At 52.8% G+C, this 21,178-nt stretch overlaps 7 protein-coding genes across 7 annotated transcripts; 4 read left to right on the forward strand and 3 right to left on the reverse strand.

Moving 5' to 3' along the window:
- Positions 1-241: 241 nt before the first annotated feature.
- Positions 242-1,856, forward strand: N7443_001565 (uncharacterized protein; the record flags this gene model as incomplete). The annotated part of the gene is made up of 2 exons (XM_056881621.1): positions 242-468; positions 524-1,856. The coding sequence occupies 2 exons, from the start codon at positions 242-244 to the stop codon at positions 1,854-1,856; spliced, it is 1,560 nt and encodes a 519-aa protein (XP_056746859.1).
- Positions 1,857-2,294: 438 nt separating this feature from the next.
- N7443_001566 (DEAD/DEAH box helicase) lies at positions 2,295-5,213 on the forward strand (the record flags this gene model as incomplete). Its single annotated transcript, XM_056881622.1, has 2 exons — positions 2,295-2,554; positions 2,633-5,213. 2 exons carry the CDS (start codon positions 2,295-2,297, stop codon positions 5,211-5,213), a joined length of 2,841 nt encoding a protein of 946 aa, XP_056746860.1.
- Positions 5,214-5,535: 322 nt separating this feature from the next.
- Positions 5,536-10,650, reverse strand: N7443_001567 (uncharacterized protein; the record flags this gene model as incomplete). Its single annotated transcript, XM_056881623.1, has 1 exon — positions 5,536-10,650. The coding sequence occupies one exon, from the start codon at positions 10,648-10,650 to the stop codon at positions 5,536-5,538; it is 5,115 nt and encodes a 1,704-aa protein (XP_056746861.1).
- Positions 10,651-11,480: 830 nt separating this feature from the next.
- Positions 11,481-12,324, reverse strand: N7443_001568 (EXPERA domain-containing protein; the record flags this gene model as incomplete). Its single annotated transcript, XM_056881624.1, has 4 exons — positions 11,481-11,563; positions 11,619-11,853; positions 11,914-12,077; positions 12,129-12,324. The coding sequence occupies 4 exons, from the start codon at positions 12,322-12,324 to the stop codon at positions 11,481-11,483; spliced, it is 678 nt and encodes a 225-aa protein (XP_056746862.1).
- A 1,238-nt stretch (positions 12,325-13,562) lies between these two features.
- Positions 13,563-15,668, forward strand: N7443_001569 (uncharacterized protein; the record flags this gene model as incomplete). The annotated part of the gene is given in 6 exon segments (XM_056881625.1): positions 13,563-13,621; positions 13,771-13,851; positions 13,917-14,163; positions 14,177-14,470; positions 14,593-15,474; positions 15,492-15,668. 6 exon segments carry the CDS (start codon positions 13,563-13,565, stop codon positions 15,666-15,668), a joined length of 1,740 nt encoding a protein of 579 aa, XP_056746863.1.
- Positions 15,669-16,185: 517 nt separating this feature from the next.
- N7443_001570 (uncharacterized protein) lies at positions 16,186-18,495 on the reverse strand (the record flags this gene model as incomplete). The annotated part of the gene is made up of 1 exon (XM_056881626.1): positions 16,186-18,495. One exon carries the CDS (start codon positions 18,493-18,495, stop codon positions 16,186-16,188), a length of 2,310 nt encoding a protein of 769 aa, XP_056746864.1.
- Positions 18,496-18,887: 392 nt separating this feature from the next.
- N7443_001571 (misato family protein) lies at positions 18,888-20,586 on the forward strand (the record flags this gene model as incomplete). The annotated part of the gene is made up of 5 exons (XM_056881627.1): positions 18,888-18,959; positions 19,007-19,203; positions 19,258-19,696; positions 19,753-20,261; positions 20,325-20,586. The coding sequence occupies 5 exons, from the start codon at positions 18,888-18,890 to the stop codon at positions 20,584-20,586; spliced, it is 1,479 nt and encodes a 492-aa protein (XP_056746865.1).
- Positions 20,587-21,178: the final 592 nt, after the last annotated feature.

The raw sequence follows: 21,178 nt of genomic DNA on the forward strand, positions 1-21,178 counted from the left end.
TTGCTGTCGATGGCCTCTGATGGGTTCAATGTGAGGTGGTCGCACTCCGCCCCGGGACTTCGGGGGGCCGCACCGGGTTGTACACCACTTCCCGTACTCCACCGAACAATAATATAACCTGCCTCTCCTTTCTGTATTCTCTCGCTCTCCAGCCGTTCTTTTCTCTCACTGAAGGTTAGACGACCCCTTCTCTACGGCCTTTTTCTGCGACCCGTCAATCCCACAGGGGTAGATCGTCATTATGGCCGACATTGTCGAGAAGACTCAGGCCACTGAGGAGGTGGCTTCCGAGGAGTATCATGGTGAACTGGTCAACGCCTCTGGTCACAAACAGGAGGTCGAGCGCAACTTCAGTCTGATCAGTATCTGTGCCGTCGCTGTCACGACCGGAAACACGTGGATCGCACAGGGTGGTAGTGTGGTGACTGCTTTGAGTAACGGTGGTCTCGCGGGTACTCTCTATGAGTTGTATGTTGAACCTGCCCCCGTATAGACCGAAATGACCTCTAACTTTCCCCTTCAGCATCGCCGTCTCCATCTGCTACTGGCTGGTCGCCGCCTCTATCGCCGAGCTGGCATCTGGCATGCCCTCCTCCAGTGGTGTTTACCATTGGGCTTCCATCACTGCCGGCAAGTATGGTCGCGTTTGCGGTTTCTTCGCTGGCTGGTGGAACTGCCTTGCCTGGATCTTAGGTGCTGCCTCCATGTCTCTGATCATGGCCCAGCAGCTCGTCTCCATGTATGCCTTGATGCACCCCGACTTCACGGCGCAGACCTGGAACACCTTCATTACTTTCCTTCTCTGCACCTGGACTTGCTGCGCCATCGTGCTTTTCATGAACCGCTGGCTGCCTTGGATCGGTAACCTCGGCATGTTCTTGATTCTAGCCGGTGTCTTCGTCACCATCATCGTCTGCGCCGTGATGCCTCACGTAACCGGCGCCGGATATGCCTCTAACCACCTCGTCTGGGAGGAGTGGACCAATCTTACCGGCTACAAGCAGGAAGGCTTCGTCTTCGTCATGGGTATGTTGAACGGTGCCTACTCTGTTGGTACCCCTGACTGCTCCTCTCACTTGGCGGAGGAGATCCCCATGCCTAGCCGTAATATCCCCAAGGCCGTGCTGGCCCAGATGGGTGTTGGCTTCCTGACTGGTATCTTCTACATGATTGCCATCTTCTACTCCATCCATGATATGGATGCGGTCAGCAACAGTCCCTACAACTTCCCTCTTGCCGAGATCTACTACCAGGCCACTGGAACCCGTGGTGGTGCCCTGGGTCTCCTGATCGTCGCTTTCCTGCCCACTCTGGTCACCGCTGCTGGCTGCTATATCACTGCCGGCCGTACTCTGTGGACCATTTCGCGCGACCGTGCCACCCCCTTCCCCAACTGGCTCGGCCACATCAACACCAGATACCAGAACCCCTTCAACGCTACCCTGGTGTGCGGTGGTATTGTCACCATCTTGGCCTGCATCTACCTCGGCTCGACCACCGCCTTTAGCGCTTTTGTCGGATGCTTCGTTCAGCTGTCCAGTCTGTCCTACTTCATGGCCATCCTCCCCCACGTTCTCACCCGCCGCTCTTCCTTCGTTCCCGGCTCCTTCTTCATGAACAATAAGATCGGCTACGTCGTCAACATCCTGGCCTGCATCTATATCGTCGCCTTCGTCGTTATCTTCTGCTTCCCTTACGCCCTGCCCACCGATGCTCAATCCATGAACTACGCCAGCTTATTGACCGGCGGTCTCACCGTCTTCGTCACCATCTGGTGGTTCGTCCGCCAGGGCTCGTACGAGGGGCCCAAGAACATCCCTCTGACCGACAAGGCTCTGATGGATGACGCCCGGTAAGGGCATAATTGTTTGAAGTACTGAAAAATAATTACTGGGATGGCTGTTGATTCGCATATACCATTTGTTTCACCATTTTACCTTTTTCCATTCGCTGATGATCTTCGACGACTATCAGATGCATTCCTATGCATTATTCTTTGACGTGACCTTGACGTGATATTCCCCTTGTGTACATCACCTTAAATCATGCTGGGTATACCTCTTGCATGCATATATAATTACCTTTCAACTTCGCTCTTTGAGTCTTGAAAGTAGATAGAAATACATTGTACATTCTCTCCGAAATAACCTTAATACACTGTCTATTGTCCCATTGTCTTGATTGAGCGTTAATTTTGGCCCAAATGGTTAATTGGGCGATTAGTCACGTGACCACGCGCCTGGTCTCACGCGTTTCGCGCATCGACCTTCAACAGACCTTAACTGCATGTCGCCATGGTCTTCAAGCCTTTCAAGCCTCCTTCCATTAGGAAGCCCGAGACATCCATGGAGGAAACCGAGGACTCTCACCCTCCAGCCAAGAAACCTCGCCTGGAGAAGGATGAGCCAACGCCCGCAGACACGCGACCTCCGCCATCATTAGGTGCCCGAAAGCCATTGGTACCAGTCAGGAACGGGAAAGACTCTTCAGGGAAACCCTCGAAGAAAGCTGCCCCTAAGCCAGGCGCAGGCGAACGATATTTCAATGCCCTTTGGTACGTTCGATCGAGACCTCCATCATTCCGATCTCATAGATGGTATCGTTTCTAACATTCAGGCTATGTCTGTCGTAGGAGAAAACCAACGACAAAGAAAAACAAGACTTGGGATGGAGACGCTATAATCGTGGCCCGCGGCACCCTTTTATCTCTACGAGATGTCGGAGGCAAAGACATGGGACGGGTGATTTACCAACAAGAGCTCGAGCCGGGAAAAATGCTATATATTTCCGGGAGAGAGGTTGAGATCGACTCCGAAATACCGCGAGCGGAATATCTAGCCACAAAACCAGCGGGGGAAGAGGCGAAACCAGCGCCGACGCCGCCAAAAGCGCCGGTCAACATGTCCCTAGCTGCGCTGAGGATGGCCATGGGGAAGAATCCTGCCAAGCCAGCTGCCCCTAATGCGACCACGTCTTTAAAACGAACTTCATCTGCGTTGGAGGATGGACATCCTTCCAATGCATCTATAACCCCGACCTTTGCTGCTTACAAGGCACCTTTACTCGAGAATACGGTCGTTTCATCGAACGCCACAAAGGCCGTTCCACGACATGATCCCAATGCGCCAGGGGCATTGGTGATGCCGAGACCGAAATCAGTCCCCGAGGGAAAGCAAATCGTGGATGTGGTGGTCGACCCGTTATTGGTAAAGAGTCTCCGACAACATCAGCGCGAAGGTGTACAGTTTCTTTACGAGTGTGTTATGGGCATGCGAGACTTCAACGGCGAGGGAGCGATTTTGGCAGACGATATGGGTCTTGGCAAGACACTCCAGACCATCGCATTGCTATGGACGTTGTTGAAACAGAACCCCATTGCCGGCAATGCCCCGGTCATCAAAAAGGCACTGATTGTCTGTCCAGTGACGCTGATCAATAATTGGCGAAAGGAGTTTCGCAAGTGGCTCGGAAACGAGCGAATTGGTGTCTTTGTCCTTGATGATAATCGCAGGCGTCTGACTGATTTCACAAAAGGAAAGGCTTACAGTGTTATGATTGTGGGATACGAGAAGCTAAGGACGGTCCATGAGGCTTTGGCAAGAGGTGCAGGGGTCGATATCATTATTGCCGATGAAGGTCACCGACTCAAGACGCTCCAGAATAAGAGTGGTCAAGCCATTCAGAACCTCAATGCTACTAAGAGAGTCATTCTCTCCGGTACGCCTATCCAGAACGATTTGAGAGAGTTTTTCGCTGCTGTCGACCTCATCAACCCTGGGATTCTCGGCAACTTCAAGGCTTTCATCAAAGAGTTCGAAACCCCAATTGTTCGAAGCAGACAACCAGAAGCTACCAGCAAAGACATCGAAAAGGGCGAATCCAGAAATGAAGAGCTTAGAGAACTCACATCCAAGTTCATCCTCCGCAGAACAGCCGACGTTCTGGCTAAATACCTCCCTCCAAAGTCAGAATACGTGCTCTTCTGCAGACCGACGCCAGCCCAGGCAAATATCTACCAAGCTGTTTTAGCATCTCCGATATTCCAGACAGCGATGGGAAATGCCGAGAGTGCTCTCCAACTGATCACCATCCTGAAGAAGCTATGCAACAGCCCGTCTCTACTAACGGCCAAGAATAACGACAATTCACCTAGCGAAACTGTCGCTGCTCTTCTATCTTCCCTACCACCAGCTCTCATGCGCCATTTCTCTCCTTCAGCGAGCGCCAAAGTCCGTGTCCTCGACCAACTCCTCGACAGCATCCGCTCCAACACATCGGAGAAAATCGTCCTTGTATCAAACTACACCTCAACCCTAAACCTCCTCGCCACCCTCCTCTCATCTCTCGGTCTCTCATTCCTCCGCCTTGACGGAAGCACTCCGGCTCAAAAACGCCAACCACTCGTCGACGACTTCAACCGTCAACCCGCCGAAAAGTGCTTTGCCTTCCTCCTATCCGCCAAAGCGGGAGGCACAGGCCTCAACCTGATCGGAGCAAGCCGTCTCGTTCTTTTCGACGTAGACTGGAACCCTGCGACGGATATCCAAGCTATGGCGCGTATCCATCGCGACGGACAAAAACATCACTGTCGTATCTACCGCGTCATTCTAAAGGGTAGTCTGGAAGAAAAGATCTGGCAGCGCCAGGTAACAAAGCTAGGATTGGCGGATAGTGTCATGGAGCATAAGGATAGCGTTTCGCAGTTCTCGACCGCCGAACTACGCGATTTATTCCGACTTGACCAGGAAAGCATTTGCCAGACGCATGATCTTGTAGGATGTGACTGTGGGGGAAGGGGTATTATGTCCTTGCCGTCCTCGGGCACGGTTACTCCCAAAGAGGAATCAGAGGTGGAGGAGCTTAGCGATGATGGATCCTGTGATTCCCTACCTGATGATCCCTGTCTTCTGAAGGCGTCGAAAGTGGATATGGACGAACAGGAACGTTCTATTCGTCAAGGAACGCATCGTGGCCAGCGCTATGCTAAGAATGGAAAGGGGAAGGCTGGCCAGAAGGACAAGATGCATCAATCTCTGGCGCAGTACGCTCATATCGACCCGGCTCTTCTGTCTGGGGAAACCGACGAGGATCTCTCAGCAGCCGTGGATGACGATGTTCTCGTCTCGTTGCTCAAAGATGAATGTAATCGGATCGGATACATCTTCAAGAAAACGAGTGGTGCGGAGGTCGAGACTAAGGAGCCGGAAAAATAGAAATAGGACTTGACGAGAGATTTACTCCAAATTATTGATATAATGTACGAGCATATTGCTCTTAATTGGACTATCTACTACAGTAAGGTAAGGGTATGGTATGCAGCAAGAACTAGCGATCCAATTGACCGCAAATCTAAATGTACAAAAGAAAAAGCCGCGAAACGACTGACAATATCTAAAAGTAGGTATGGTATGATGGACAATGAAAAATGAAAAAAGAAAGAAAGAAAAATGCTCATGCTAATGCACACAAAAGTCCGCCGAAAAACCAATGTACCAAAACCAATGCTCCCATTCCAAACCTTAGATATGGGTAGTGCTAATACCGCAGTTTCCCAACAAGGCCGAATGTATACGCCGTTTCAGCTTCGCTTTTCATCTGGAGCATGTAGATTCGCTGTGAGTTGAGCGAGACTCCGCCTTGTTTGGCGACTGTGCCGCCTTCAATCTCTTCGTACACGGATACGGCAATTCCGGTGCGCGCGACGCGCTCGAACGAGCTCTCGGGAAGACAAACATCTAGAAGGACTTCGCTGCGGGTCTTGCCGCGGATTGTGATCCGTTTCTCGGGCTCCGTGGTGCGCGGTGTGGCTGCGCCGGAGCTGGGTGATGAGCTGGCTCCGTCGTGCGTTCCGCTTCCATCGCTGCGGCCACTGACGGCGGTCCCAGGGCGAGATGATGGGGTTTTGGGAGGGGCGGGCATGATGGTCAGACGAGCAGCGCCCATGTCGCGCCATTTAGAAGCAGTTTCGCGTAGGTAGAGGCGGATCTTAGCGTTTGACAGACCGATGCCGTCGGCGCCCTTGATGGCTGCGGCAATGCGGCCAATACCGCCAGATGGTGAGGCCAAGTCTGCGTCGCCGTCGCCGGAATACATGCTGCCTTCGCGGCCGCTGCGAGATTCAACGGTAGAGCGGGAGATGTTGAACATCTTGCTGCCGCCACCAAAGCGCTTGAGTGCGGAGAAGGCGCTGCTCATGGTTCCGACGCTGCTTTCGGAGCCTTCGGCGAGGGAGCGTGGAGAGCTGGAAGCGCGGTAGCTCTTTCTGCGGCGGGGGAAGCCGAACCAGCTTCCGCCGGACTTGGGTTCCGGGTCGTAGTTGGGTAGTTCGTGGTCGTTGAAGGGACCGCGGGCGTTCTGGAGAGCGATGTAAGTGGGGTTGTTGATTCGGGCGTGGTTGATAAGAGCGTAAAGAGCGTCGCAGTCGTCAGGGTTGCGGGATCGGAACATAATGTTGTTACTAGAGGTGATCTGGGATCGCTCGGTGGGAGGGGAGCGAATGCTGATGTCAATGGCAGTTCCCCGGCGGATAGGGACAAGTGGTGTGAGTTCCATTGAAATAAGAGGCCGCGATGACCTTGACGGGGATGTCGAGTGGGAATCGGCATTCATCTTGAACGCTTCAATCAGTCCGGGACTGACGGTGATTTTGCATTCGTCAGGAAGCAGGGTCTCCCAATTTCCCTTGCTAGACCAAGCAAAAATAAAGGCAATCACCTTGGTTGACTTGCCAGGTTGCAGTGGCACCGTTCTGTAGCCACTCTGAGAGGCAGAGTTGGAAGGAGACAAAGAGCTTGTCCCTGTGGAGGCAGGCCCACGAATCTTCGGCCTAGGAAGGTCTTCTTCCTGTTCTGACTCCGACGAATACTCAGACTCAGACTCATCGTCCCTCGAGTATTCCGAGGACGAGTAACTGTAATGGCGCACGGTCGATGCGTCCGAATCTGTGTCCGAGTAAGAGTCTGAAGCCGTAGAGGGTTCATATTCGTGCTTCAAAGGAGAAGAACCACGTCGCTTGAGCTTGACACCAGCAGGGCTGAGAACAGGTGCCGGAGAAAGTTTCGAGCTTGGCGAGCGATGAGGTGGTGGAGGCGGAGGGGCATCATCGTGCTTTGACTTCCGCCGGGATTTCCTATGTCGTGAACGAGTGGGTGTCTCTGGCTGTTCTTGCTCAGGCAGAGACTCCAGAGGAGGGTAGTCTTCTTCCTCTCCCTCGGTTCCAATACTGGATGGAGCCGATAAATGGGTTTGGCTGCTGGTGCTTCGGATCTTGGGTATCTGAGGGAGATATGCGGATGGCACAGATGATACTCTGGGGGACTCAGGCTCTGGAGATTCTCTGCGGGGTGTGCGAGGCGTCTTTGGGGGAGACTTAGGAGGAGATCTTTCTCTGACTGAGTCGGCCGGTCTGATGGCATTCTTCACATCGCTGCCGTAGAACCTGTTCGCGGCGGGGGAATCTGCAGCGGGTGTGGACTCAACCGCCCTGTCTGAAACAACAGTCTGTGGAGATGCATCGTCAGAAGCTGGACTATCTCCATAGTCACCATAGCGGGAGTGCCTCTGCGCTTTGGACCTCTTCAGGCCATTAGATGCCTTTTCAGGGCTTGCCCTTGATGGAAGAAGTTCTAGACCTGAACGAGCTTGCTTGTTCGACAGTTCAGAACCTCCCGTAGTATAGTCGGTTTCCCGAGTAGCTGTAGATATTAAGGAACTCCTGTTATCTGTGGCGGAGCTCACTGTACTGGGCTCAGAGTAGTGCTCCTTGGGGGTCAAAGAGCGCCGCTGGCTTGTCGCCTTCTCACCAATTGGGATATCAACGTCGCTAGAGTTGTTTCGCGGGGGAGAGTCGCTGACTGAAGACTTGCGAGCTTTATGCTGTTTAGCTCGACTGATGAAGCTTTGAGTTCGGAAGATTGCAGGAGGAACAGGATCAGATCCTAAGAGCTGCACCCATTCCGCGCCGATTTCCACTTCATCGATACGAAGGGAAATCAACTCTTGCCAATATTTCTCTTCATTCGCTGTGCTGCGCAGCATCATCACAATCTCGCCTTTTGTCTCGCCAATGCGGGCTGAGACGCAGCGCACATCCATAGGCGGGAAAAGGAGCCAGCGATCCGAATGGTCGATTTCACATATCAACAAGTCGCCTCCGGGGCCATCGTTTGATGCGTTGTCTCGGTATAACAATTCCGCCCGACAGTCAACTAATTGGCCACTAGAGTGGTACAGAGACAGATTGAAAAAGTCGCGGGCCCGGACATGGCGGGTCTGATCAACTGAGATATTTTGAAGTATTCCCAATGTCATTGGGTCCCTGGCGCGAGTCGGGTCAATGTTTGCGGCGGACTCGTCCTCGAGCCTCGCTCGTTCCTCCCGTGTACGTTTTCGTGCATCTACCACAAGCGCTTGGTAGGCATTTGCGGTTTCTTCTGCTTTGGTTGACGGCTGCAGGATGTTGATTCCCTTGAAGCTTTTGGCGAGATATTTGAGTCGTACCAAAGGTCGCTTCAGCAGATAAGCGACATCCACCTTCTCGCCGTCGGCATCGACCACGTCGCCATTCTCATCACGCTCCATACCCTCATCAAGACTCTTTGTGTCGCCATTGTCTTCCTCGCCTTCTTCCAGCGGTGCAAGGTTGACGATAACATCCTTGAACCCAAGTCTCCACGCTTTGAGGTATTCACGGTACACTCTTTGCGCGCCTTGGGCCCACGTAAGCAGTGCATCCGGGTTGTCTTGCGGGATACGCTTGTGCAGAGTCTTCAAACGTTCAATTGCGACTCCCATGTTGACAATGGGTTTAGAGAAGTTCATGTCGTCTTTGGGGTCCATAGAGGGCCGGAATAGACCAGCAGCAATCGCGGCGTCGGAGCGTGACAACACACAGGTCAACAGCACCGGAATCACACCACCCACGAGTGTCTTGAGCTCGCGCATATACTTCGTCTCATCTGCACAGAGTTCGGCCATGATGTCTGGGACCGTCGCACTGGCCAGACGGCTCTTATTTGTGCGGATACTTCGAGCAGATCGGATGCTTCTGCTTCGGCCGGTGGGAACTGACAGAACTGACATGAGATCGTTATGGGTAGTCAGGCGTCGTTTCAGTTGTGAAGAGACTGCAGGGAGAGACTCGGGATCAAATTTGTCCTTCTCCTCGGCTGCCTCTTCGGTCTCTTCCAGTGTCTTTTCTTTAGGGGCTTTCTGAGAGACGGATGACTCTTCAAGAAGAGTACTGAGGGTTTCAGCAGAGGCGATTGTCGACAAGCGATGACCTCCGGTGCTTGGGAATGCTTTCTTGCGGCCTAGCGGGACAGGCGCATTATTGGCAGAGACTTCAGATCCCTCTGAGACTGTCTGTAAGTCCGAATCCAAGCTCAGAGTGCTTTCTTCGTATGGCTTGTCGCGCAATTTTTCTTCTCGAAGTCTGAGTGGCATCGGTCTCGGAGCTTTGCCGATGCTTGACAGTCTGCCTTCTGATGTGGAGTCGCGATCTAGCGACTTCCGCTTCTCAGAGATACTATCCTTGTCTCTTGAATGACGGCTGTGTGAGCTCTTCGGGCGAGACTCACTCTCTAAGGACAGCTCGGATGAAGATAGAATCGTGCTTTCATCATCTGCCAGTCTCCTTGATCGTCGTGCACGTGCTGATTTGATATCTAGAGGACCCGGCATGTCATTTTTCGACTCATTATCGAGGAAAGGATCGGGCGTGTCTGACAGCCATGCCTCGATCTTGGCTCCACGTTGTCCAGGCGGGACAGGAGTAGGCCTCGGTGGCTCTGGTTCTGGTAGTTTGAACATTTTCCTGGACTCGTCCACAATCTGCGCAAAGATCCCCCCCTTTGGTACCTTCGCATGCCCACGGGAGGGTTGGCCACGAGCTCGCCGTCGCGACAACTCGGTAAAGTCGGCCTCGCTCTTTGCCCATTCCACATCATCTGGAGGTGGTGATTCCCTCTTTGACGCTTCTGGGATATCTGACAATGCTGTGGACCTTGGCAGGTCGGTCTCCAAGTCGCTGTCCGCCACGGACTCGGTATCTGCCTTGCGCGGGGTCGAGTGCTTTGCTTCGCGACTGGGGGATTTCGATGCGACTGTATCTCGACGTGGACCCCGCCTGGGCCTTTCCAGCTCGTCCTTATCATTGTCTCGTTTTGCGCGCGGAGACCCTGTCCCTTCATTTGTCGTGTATTCGTTGATTCGTTTGGGAACGGGCAGATTCCGGGTAGAGGTTTGGGTATTGGATCGATTCCTCCGCCAGTGCTCATCACTAATGACACGTTTGCGCGGAGTGCTATGGCTGCGCTTCCTGGTTTGTTGAGGTTTTTGTTTTTCTTTCTCTTTTTCTTTTTCTTTCTCTTTCTCTTTCTCTTTTGGCTTCTCCACCTTATCAGCCTTCACTTTTTCGGCCTTGGGTTTGGGTTTCGGAGTCGTTTTCGGTTTATTTTCTTCGTCATCGTCATCGTAGACACCGTCATTGATCGTAATAACTCCGCCGCCTTCTTGCTGCCATTGTCGCACTCGCGCGCGCACCGTGTTCGTATCGTGGACTCCCAGCGGCTGGCCGATGTCGAGCGGCTTCGTAGGTTTGGTAGTCCCTCCAGCTTTGGAGGGGCGATTCGGCGTTGCAGGAGACGGCATGGGTAACTGCGCAGATCGAGCCGGAATCAGTACACATGCTCGAGGATTCCTCGAAGCTTGTTGACACGGCATACTCGAGCCACCAAGGGAACTCACCAGCGCCCGCTGATCTAAATTCGATCACAGATCATCAAATATCATAGCCGTGCAGCATTTACTGTCCAGTCGGACTGTGCCAGAGTTGACCGAGGGGATGTAAACAAGACGATAGTGCGGCTGACACCGCCCGATAAGACCGATGCGCTCTGGCGCCCAAACGTTTGGCTGCCCGGGAAACCGCTGATCGTCACAGGCGATCAGCGCGTCTGCGACCGCTATTTAGGACCTGGGACTCTGGGCCCTTGCAGACGAACCGCCTGATCGAGTTGCCACGCGTGATTTGGTCGGCTGCTTCTACCCTGCTGATGGGCTATTTTCCATCGAGAGGGGCTCGATGCTCTTGGCATTCTTCACAATGTTGAGGGCTCGAAGGGAACGGGCGGCTTTTAATCACGAGTCAGATCGGTGGACAATGGATAATGGCCTAGGTGCCTAGGAGCCTAGAGTGGTCCCTCATGCAGCGTCATCTGCTGCGTTGTGCGAAACAGGCTGTCCACGCTGACCGTTAATCTGTATACTTCCCTGCTTGCTCGCTTTCTAGCTGCACACGTTAATTTTACCTCGTTTTCTTGTGCTCAAGAATACGCTCTTCTTTTCTACTTGGGTAGCTATCACGATGCCCTTCTTTTTCCCAGGTAAATCAGATCTCCCATCTCGCGTCTCCAACGCGGCCGAGTCTTAACAGTTCCCCACTACATCCACCCACCCATGCGGCTATGACGGAAGAGGTGTTACTGGTACTTGCGCTTCTCGCCTGACCCCTGCTGGGCCCTCATGGCGCTCGAAATGGTTCTGATGCTGACGAAAAGATAGTCTAAAGTACTAGGTCAGCCACTTTGGTTTCACATGTGGAGAAAGGGCCAACTAACATGCCGGGACCACGATCCAGATGAAGTTCATGAAGAAATAATACACCCAGAAATAATATTCTTCCGGTCGGCAGTACGCCACCCCGTTCGCATAGTGGTCGAATAAACTGGTGGCATAGTATAGCGTGTCGCCATACAGGTGGCTCATGCACACCATCACCTGTATCGGGTGTCGTAAGGAGTGTCTCGTCGCGGTCAGATATGCAACGCCAAAGCATAAAGGACCCCACAGCAGCTGGTGACGGGTCAGCGGATCAAGGTTTTGGGTCTTCGCGGGATCCCGGAGTAGCCTTACCACGGTCATCGTCTCCATGCACAGTACCAGGGTATCGGAGGTCATATACCGAGAGTCGGATAGTGCATATTCTTTCCACAACTGCCCGAAAAGATCTTGGGCCGATGCCATATGCTCATGATGGATCATAAAGTAGCCTTCGAAAAAGCAGTGCAGGGTTCCCGCTGTTCCATTTGTTAATGCGCGGTCTCATGATGCTCGGAGGTCGTTCCTACATAGCACAAACCACAGGATCGCGATCCGATCGGCCAGACGCAGAGCCGGACGCACGTAACTGGCCACGGCAAAAGTCAATCCGAGCAGGGCCGCGCAACCACCTCCGGCCGAAACCAGTAGCTCGAGCACGGAGGTTTGGTTGGGCGAATAGCCGATGATATCGGCCTCCAGGGGGTAGTAGGGATGTGATGCCATTGTTGCGAGTGGGGGTTAAAAAGCTTGTTTGTGCCGCAATTCACAGCCCCCTCCGGGTCTAGGGCTGTGATAACAGATCGATCTGGAGTTAGATCCGTGATGAGGCCTTGGGGGAATGCCTGCTCGGCTTTTTGTACACGTCTGAGCACATAGTGGATCGGGGGAGGTTGGGCCAATTGGAACCTCAAAACGGCATGCCTTATAGTAGTTGAACCTGCAGCTTCCCTGGATCCTATTCTTACATTCAATGAATATTCCGGATCCATATCCCCTGTTCTCAATTTGTTCTCAATACTGGGATAGCCAATAGGCGGGGGTTGATCCCTTTTCCCAGCTCTCCCCCGAAATGACGTCTGGCCATCTGGTGTCCCGCACAACTTCCAATGGAGGATGACCTTGACCTCTTTCGATTTTGGTGGGCCTCTAGCAGATGCCTCGGGAGAATCGATACTTTACAAAGACCATCATAGTGGATGGTTGGATAGGTACCGTTTTGGTAAATGATATATCTGCAGCCGCGAGGAAACAGCTTGTGCAAATGTTCCGATGCCTCATCGGTATATCTCCATAACCACCATGACAACATCTGCATCAGTTTTTATCATCTCACTGAGAAATGGCCAATAGCGTTAGAAAAGAGATTTTTTACTATCAACCAGCAATGCTGTAAAGAAAAAAGCTTGAAATATTGCCAATGAGTTTTCCAAAATTTGGGGACGAGGCCCCAACTGCTGCCAATGTACCATTTCACCTACCTCTAAAGTCGGTATGCCCTGGCTTTGCACTGATACATGTAGGTATTGACCTGTGCATTTAGCTTAATAGCGAGTTGGGTGTTGCCTATGAGAGGAATTTCCAGGTCGCTGCCACGAAGCACGCGAAGACTATGCCTCGAATCATTTGTCAAGTTCTTACGGGTGCGATGAATGCTAACCTCGGGATAGATCAAGAGGCTGGTAGCACCATCATCCAATACCTAAGACTTCAGCAATTTCAATCAATCGAACAACAACACAACCGGTACTATCTATAAATATAATACTTCTGAATTATAATACTTCTGAAATAATTATCTTTGATCCTCCAGATTGGCTGCAAACCCCCGCTCCAGGTCAGGTGACTAGGTGTCAACTCCCCCAAGGTGGCCGAGCTCCCCCGATCATAAATCCCGATGGCGCCCGCTTCTATCCATTGTTGTCACTCGCAGAAGCCAAGTCATTCTTGATACTTGTCCCGCGATGGAGTCGCCGCCGGGAATTGCGGCCCTGTTTGTCATACGCTTTGACATCAGGACCGGGTAAGTCGTACTCCTAGAGCTCCGAGTTCAGGAGGGGTGGATCGCTGATACGTGTATGATGCCAGATATGTGGTTTCGTGGAAACAAGCTGTCCCAGGAGGTACGTGCGATCGCAATCCGCTTTTTCTCGAGACGCGACGCTGATATAGAGCTGTGATAGTCGAGGTCGAAGGGGTGGTGGAATACAAGTCGCTCCCTTCCGGACTACACAATGTGAATGAAGACCTGGTGTGAGTGGTCATATATTTGCAAAGCCCGACAAAGGCGGAACCTAACGTACATGCTCTTTACTCAGGTATTTCGTCCATGAGCAATATGCTGGTGTCAGTGCGTTTGTCAACCAGCCCGCTGCAGAGGCGGAGCGCAATGCGAAGATGTTCGCGGTTGGGGTTCTGGTCCCCTTGAGTACTGGAAGACTAGGGAAGAGCTGGAGACATGCTCCGAGGCTACGTGAACTGACGCTGTTCGTGGTACCCGGCCTCTACTCGTCTCATCTTGCGACTGACACTAAAGCTACGCGACAGGAAACATGCCGCGGATATGTCTGATACACAGGCGTTGTCTGAATACTGGAACACCTTCAAAACCGGAAGCCCCGCAGCTGCTGATCCAGAATCTCCCTTGGAATCCCCCATCAGCCTGCGATTCCGACCCGGCGACAGACCAGACGGACACCGAAACCGCGCCTTTAGCGATGCGATAGTATTGCAGACCCCCAGGCCGACCTTGACACCGTTCCACCCCGCCTCATCCCTCCCAGACTTCCTCGAATGCTTCGGTCCCTTGATATTCCCGTTGTACAGAGCAGCGTTGCTACGGAAGCGCATCCTTTTCATGGTTGAAGCACCGGTGCACCAGCCATGCAACTATGGTATGGTCCCATCCTTAATGACGATCGAAACTTTCCACTGATTGGCATTTTAGTATACGACCTCTCATTGCTAGCCTCTCTACCGAATTCCCTTTTACAGGCGCTTCCCGAAGACCACACCCCGCCATTGCGACCGCGTCCTCTGTTCAATGTCGGCATTCACGATATCCCCGATCTCGCCTCATACGACTCGGACAGATCAACACAAAACCTTGAAAAGGATCCCAGCTGGATCGCGTGCTCGACAGATACCGTCTTGAGCATGAAGCCCGAGCTCTATGATGCACTTGTTACCCTTCCCCCGCCATACTCCCAGCAAGGCTCCGAGCGGGCTTTCCCAAAAATTGCCTTGATGGATCACTCCAGTACAAAGCACAACGCAAACAAAACAGTCCAACTGAAAGCAACACAAAGAGATGCCCGCCGATATGCCATGTTGCGCAAAGGCCTTCGGCAGTTCTCCAGCGACGGAGCAGCGTCTCCAAACACGGAGGACTCCGACGCCGACTCAACCTACTCATCCAGCTCAATCGTCGAGCCTCTTTCATGGACTCGACTAGCTTACACCTCTTTCATGTGGTGGGCCTCCGCCGGCGAAAACCGCGACGGTCTATCCAAAGAAGAGGAAGAACATCAGATTGAACAAGACGCCCGACTTCTGGCAAGCTTGGAAAGTCTTGCATACCCCGCCTCGAACTCGAACGGGCGTCGATCCCTCCATCTCGAAGACCAGAGTCAAGAGCCCCCGGAAGTCGCGCTGGTAGCTTACTTCCGTCGTCTCACGACCCAGATCTTCTATACCCTAGCTGGCGCCGTTGCGCGACATGACTCGGATGGCCATAGTGATGTCTATGAGCCTTATTCAGATGCCCCGGTCAATGACGAGGGAGATCTGTCGCTTTCCATGTCTCGTTCTCTCCACGTCGAGGACGACGACAATGCCCCCTGCTACGCCAGAGACAGCAGGGAAACCACTCTCGTCGTGATACCTCGGCTCAGGATTGTGAGGCAGAAGAACCGATTACTATCACCATCGCTGATATGGCGGAGATGGGCCTGGACGTGTGGAGCGCGACAGACCGCATCTTCGTTGAAGAGCTAGTCTTACTTTGGTGGGGCCGTTCTGCACATGTTGACAGCGCACGTATTCGCTGTTGTGGTATTTCCATCCTGTAGATATGCTGTGCTTGTCATGTCTATCCGCTTTTCAAAGACTGGGTTTTAAGGACTGGGATTCGAAGGCATTTAACCTATCTATACTGTACATACACCTTCTTTCAGGATCTCTGCGAGCAGAATCTAGATGTCTTCTTACATCATGCACTTTGAACCAAATATCTGGAGAACCTCGATCTAGTTCTTAGGTAGTCATTCTGTCATGGAATGCAAACCGAGATGCAAAGTGCTGGGAAAAGTCTGAAATATGTACAGATGAAGTACCAACATAGGAAAAGTGAAAGAGAGTGGATCTCAGGCGAAAGTTCATCACAGGAACAAAGTCCACAACAAGTAAAATGAGACAAAAAAAAAAAGCCTTAGCTAAGGTATTGCGTCCTCGCGATGCAACGCAGCTAAATAGAAGCAATCAAAAACAAGATTATGCACCTGCGCCGGGGTATTATGGAAAAGACAAGAACCGGCTCAAGAACAAGAAAAGGACCCAGGACATCATATATGCAAATCAATCGCGCCATCATCGTCGGAACATGCGCACCGGGGCGCTCAAATCTCTCCGCTCACCTAGCTCGCCTTCGCTCTTGCTATCCGGCCGAAGGTTCGGAATGCGACGGGGACCACGAGTTGCGGCTGCGCCGGTGTTGCTAGTGGATCCTACTGAACGTCCAGAAGGCTCGGCAGCGCTCACTGAGCGGACCTTGCTGCGTGCCCGACCGCGGCGCTCTCGGATTTTGGCGAGAGCTTCCTCTCGGTTGATAGGCGTGTCAGAAACGAAGGCAGAGTTCTGAGACCCAGTGGCTTCACGGAGAGGGACCCGTTTTGTGCTTGCGAGAGTAGGCCCGTAGGCACTGCGTTCAGTGCGTCTACCGGTTCTGCTCTCGTTATTTTCGCGAGCAACAGGCTCTGCTGTTGAGCCACGGGCGGCCCTGGATGACACTGGAGGAGCGGTCGGCGTGGTGGAGTCCACATGGCGATTAGAAGAGGCAGTTGAGGTACGCATCCCATTCAAGGCGTCGACTTGCGAGCTTTTCAGCTCAGAAAGTGTGAAAGAATCAGTTCGTCGGGGTTGAACATTGTCGCGAATGGGTGATGGGAATGTCTTGAAGGTTCCGGTCTCCGGTGAGAAGGTCACGACAGGTTCCTTGGGCATTCGCATCTTCTCTGGGGGCTCGGTGGGCTCTAGCTTGACGGAAGCCTCGGGTTGCCGATAGACGGGGCTGGGAGGGTCGACAGAGGGTGTGTGGCTTGCGTGAATGCAGAGTTGCTGTTGGTGTTCAAGGCCGGCTTGCTCTTCCAAATGAGCTTGCTGCTCAGCACGAGCCTGTTCTTCAAGGGCTTGCTGCTCGCGCTCACGAGCTCGTTCAGCGCGAGCTTGGTCCTCGAGAAGCTGCTGTTCAATGTGTGCTTGTTGCTCAGCACGGGCCTGCTCTTCAAGAGCACGCTGGTCAGCACGAGTTTGTTGCTCACGGGCTCGTTGTTCTTCACGGGCCTGTTCTTCCACACGAGCCTGATGTGCGGCGCGGGCCTGCTCCTCGGCGCGGACCTTTTGCTCGAAGCGAGCCCGCTCCTCAGCACGGGCTTGCTGCTCAAGGTGAGCTTGCTCCTCCGCATGAGCTTGTTGCTCAGCCCGCACCCGCTCTTCAGCGCGTGCCTGCTCTTCCGCTAGACGTTGCTGTTCGTTACGGGCTTCTTGGGCCGCTTTGGCCTCGGCCTCCAGCTGTGGCTTCTGGAACTTTTCGAAGTATTCTTCGTCGTAAATGTAGCGGCGGCCCTGACTCTCAGCAATCCGGCAAGAGCATCGCTCAAACTGGCATTCGATATTCATGAAGTGGACCATTTCCTCGGCCTCGGCTCTCCGGCGACGCTCACGGTCAAGCTCTTCCTTCAGATTTTCCAACGCTTCGGTATCCAGATGTGATAGAGATGTGGTGGTAGTGGTTGTCTGCTCAACCTCAATGGGAGTTGTGCACTCGGAAAGTCGCAGTCGTTTGGGAGGGGTGGCTTCGGCAGCATCGCCGGGTTCCATTTCGGACATCTGAGACCGAGCGGAGTCCGGTGCCACGCGTTTCGGTCGTCGTGGGGTGGTCAAAAAGGCGAGGTCGCCCTCTACGAGGGACAATCTGCCGAAATCTTCCCCCCGAATCTCGTGGGCTCGGACTTCTAATGTGCTTGAGTGGTTGGATGCCTCCATAGACCGGAGCTGGCCCTTGAGAACTTCTAGTTCTTCAGTGAGACCAGCGAGAGCATATGCACGTTCAAATGCCTCTTGCTTCGCCTTGTCCTTGGCATCTCGCTCTGCTGCGAGATCCTCTTTGATGGCCTTCGATTCAGACTTGGTGTGCTTCAGTTCTTCTTGAAGTTTGACCAGTGTTGATCCCGCGCGAAATGCCTCCTTGCGGGCTTTGCGAATCTCTTTTTCGAAGATCGACCGTTCGTGGGCTTGGCGTTCTTTTGTGCCGTGTAATTCTTCCAATAATGATTCGAGTCGTTCACTGATTCGGCGTTCTCTTGATTGTGCTTCGGAAAGCTCTTCTTGTACTGAGTTCAGGGCAGACTCAGCCTCCTCGCGGCCGATGATTGCTCTTTGAAGGGCGGCATGATTTGCGGCAGCTTGACCGGCGCTGGGGCTACCCTGGCGCGAAAGACTGTTCAAGAATGCCACTTTGGCTTGTACTTCAGAGACTCCTCTGGTGTTTTTATGGTGAACGGACAAGAGGTCTGAGGGCAAGGAGGGGGAAGCGGGAATTGTTTGTTGATTCATGCGTTCCGACGAGACCGGGTGAAGGACCTTTGAGGGGCTAAGTATGGGACGCGTTGGAGACTCCATCGGGGGCGTTGTCGAGGAGAAGTAGGCGATGGGTCGATGTCAAGAGGTCATGAGGGCGTCACAGGTGGTCGGTGGTCGGTTCGAGGGGAAAATCACAAAGGAAAACCACCGTTCTCGATTGGGGGAGTGACGCACCCACACACGAGTTGTTTATTGCCCTCTTGGGACAGATCAGGTGACTGTTGCCCTGGTCACCACACTATTATTCCTAGAGTGGTTAGCCTGACAGAGAGGAAACTAAGTATCACGTGCTGATATGCCGCACTCGCAATTTTTAATGCCAGACAAACCCTACCGCCTACTGGGTTGGGGAGGCGGTTTGTCCGCACCACTTGCTCACATGCGACGATCATTTAGTATTCGAAGCCACACAGTCGGTGATCACATCAAATATGCATGAGATCGTGACGCTACAACTGGGTCAGCGGGCCAACTACCTCGCGACCCATTTCTGGAATCTCCAGGTAGTTAGACCTCTGCGCCGAGATCTTCGTGTCTAATACATAAATAGGAATCTTATTTCACATACAACGACCGCGAAGAGACACCGGTTGATCACGATGTTCATTTTCGACCTGGAGTCGGTGCAGATGGCTCTGAGACTTACACCCCACGGACAGTGATCTACGATCTGAAGGGTGGATTCGGCACACTGCGAAAATACAATGCGCTGTATGAGCTAAGCGAGGATGTCGTGGCTGGCCTCTGGTAGGTGTCGAACAAGTTATTTAGCATGTAGTTCTCGGCTAATTTCATTTCCAGGGATGGCCAAGAGGTTGTCCAGAAGCAAGCGCCCATTCTACAAAGCGATTATCAAAAAAGCTTAGATCTGGGCACTCCTGCTCCTCGACTAACATCGGAAACTGTGCGTTACTGGTCCGACTACAACAGAGTCTTCTACCATCCCCGGTCTATCGTGCAAATGAATGAATATGAGCTGAATTCTCAAATCATGCCGTTCGAGGACTGGAACACGGGTGAAGAGCTTTTCAATGATCTCGACAAAGAACATGATCTCTTGGATCGGGACGTGAGGCCTTTTGCGGAGGAATGCGACCAACTGCGAGCGCTGCAACTGTTCTCCGGGGCAGACGATGCCTGGGGTGGATTTGCCGCACGGTATATCGACCGCCTTCGAGATGAGTATGGAAAGAAGAGTATCTGGGTCTGGGCCATTGAGGATGGGACCAAGGTCCAGCGGGTATGTTGACTCTTCAGCCCTAATGGAAGAAATAAAACTCACATATGTCTATGCAGCACCAACAAATGAAGAAAGACATCAACAAGGCGAAGTCGATATACTCGATATCGCCCCAGACAAACCTCTATGTGCCCCTCATGGACTTGCCACCCAGGCTCCCTAGCTATCTGCAGGTTGACCGTCGCTCGCGCTGGCAAACTACGGCGCTGATCAGCTCCGCGGTTGAGACGGTAACATTGCCGTCCCGGCTCCGGCCGTATCATGATTTCGAGTCATCTCTAACTGGAGATGATGGGACTCACAATATCTATGAGCTGCAAACCACTCTCAACCCCGGAGAGCACGGACGAAAATTACAAACCCAAGAAGATGGATCTTCCAAGGCGGAAACCGATTTTGATATTGACTTTACTTATGGCGGCGAGGGCAGCAAGTCTGCGCATCTTTTCAACCAGGTCCAGGTGATGCGTGGAGACGACCCCGAAGACGCCAGTGAGTCAACAGAACAAGACCTTGGTCACATTCGCAGACTCAGATTATTCAACTCGGAGCCGATGCTCCAAAGGTAGGTTTCTCCACATACCAACAATGTCTCGAGTTTCCCAGCTAACAATGGGTACCACTTTAGCTACCGCACACCACTTCGCCTACCTATTCTTGACAGTTTCCCCTATGGAATGTATCCTAAGTCCAAGTCCGGTTCCGGAGTAAGCATTCTCGCCGCATTGACCGCGTCGAGCCGAACAGCCGAGAGAATCAAGGCCATTGAGACAAGTACCGCACGTATGCTCTCAGTGGATGAGCGCGAGGCGATGCTCAATGGACTGGGCGAGATTAGAGAATCCTACGAGACTGGGTGGAGCAGTGGGTCAGAGGACGATGACGATTAGACGAAGGACAGGTCCCAGCGCAGCATTGACCTCATCTTGTCCTCGAAGGGGTAATATTCTAGGCGATTGCCGGACCGATGATTTCGCGAGAATTCTCGCGCGGATCTGAATTGAGTTAGGCCTTGCGGCGATTTCCTGTTACTGGTTGCATGCTAAATCTAGTGCCCAATGACCATGGCCTCTAAGGCCGGGGTAGTTCAATGCGCGACTCATGATGACCCCAATACGAGATCCAATGTATACTCCAGCCACCTCGTAGTGTAGCTAATCGCGTAACTCAAGGTTCAACGCGGTGAACTCGATCTTTTACAAATGCACATTGTGGCTCTTGCAGAGTTTAAGACACGGATTGGGCATGTCGCTCAAAGTAAGACAGGTCGTTTCCGTGGAAGAGAGCGTGACCCCTCACACGAACCCTGGCTCTCGCGGCTTCTCTCCGATTCCCTCCTTTCCCAATCTTGGTCAGGAAGCATGAATAGAGGACGTGCGGGAATCAGTCCTTGCACCCAAACCATTGGGGAGATTAGTGACATTCCCCCCACCATGTACCTGTCAACTTTTGTCAACCGGCCACCCGGGGTGTCACAGGTCA

Source organism: Penicillium atrosanguineum, assembly GCF_028827265.1.
Source record: "Penicillium atrosanguineum strain IBT 20685 chromosome Unknown utg000001l_segment0_segment0, whole genome shotgun sequence".
Lineage (NCBI taxonomy): Eukaryota > Fungi > Ascomycota > Eurotiomycetes > Eurotiales > Aspergillaceae > Penicillium > Penicillium atrosanguineum.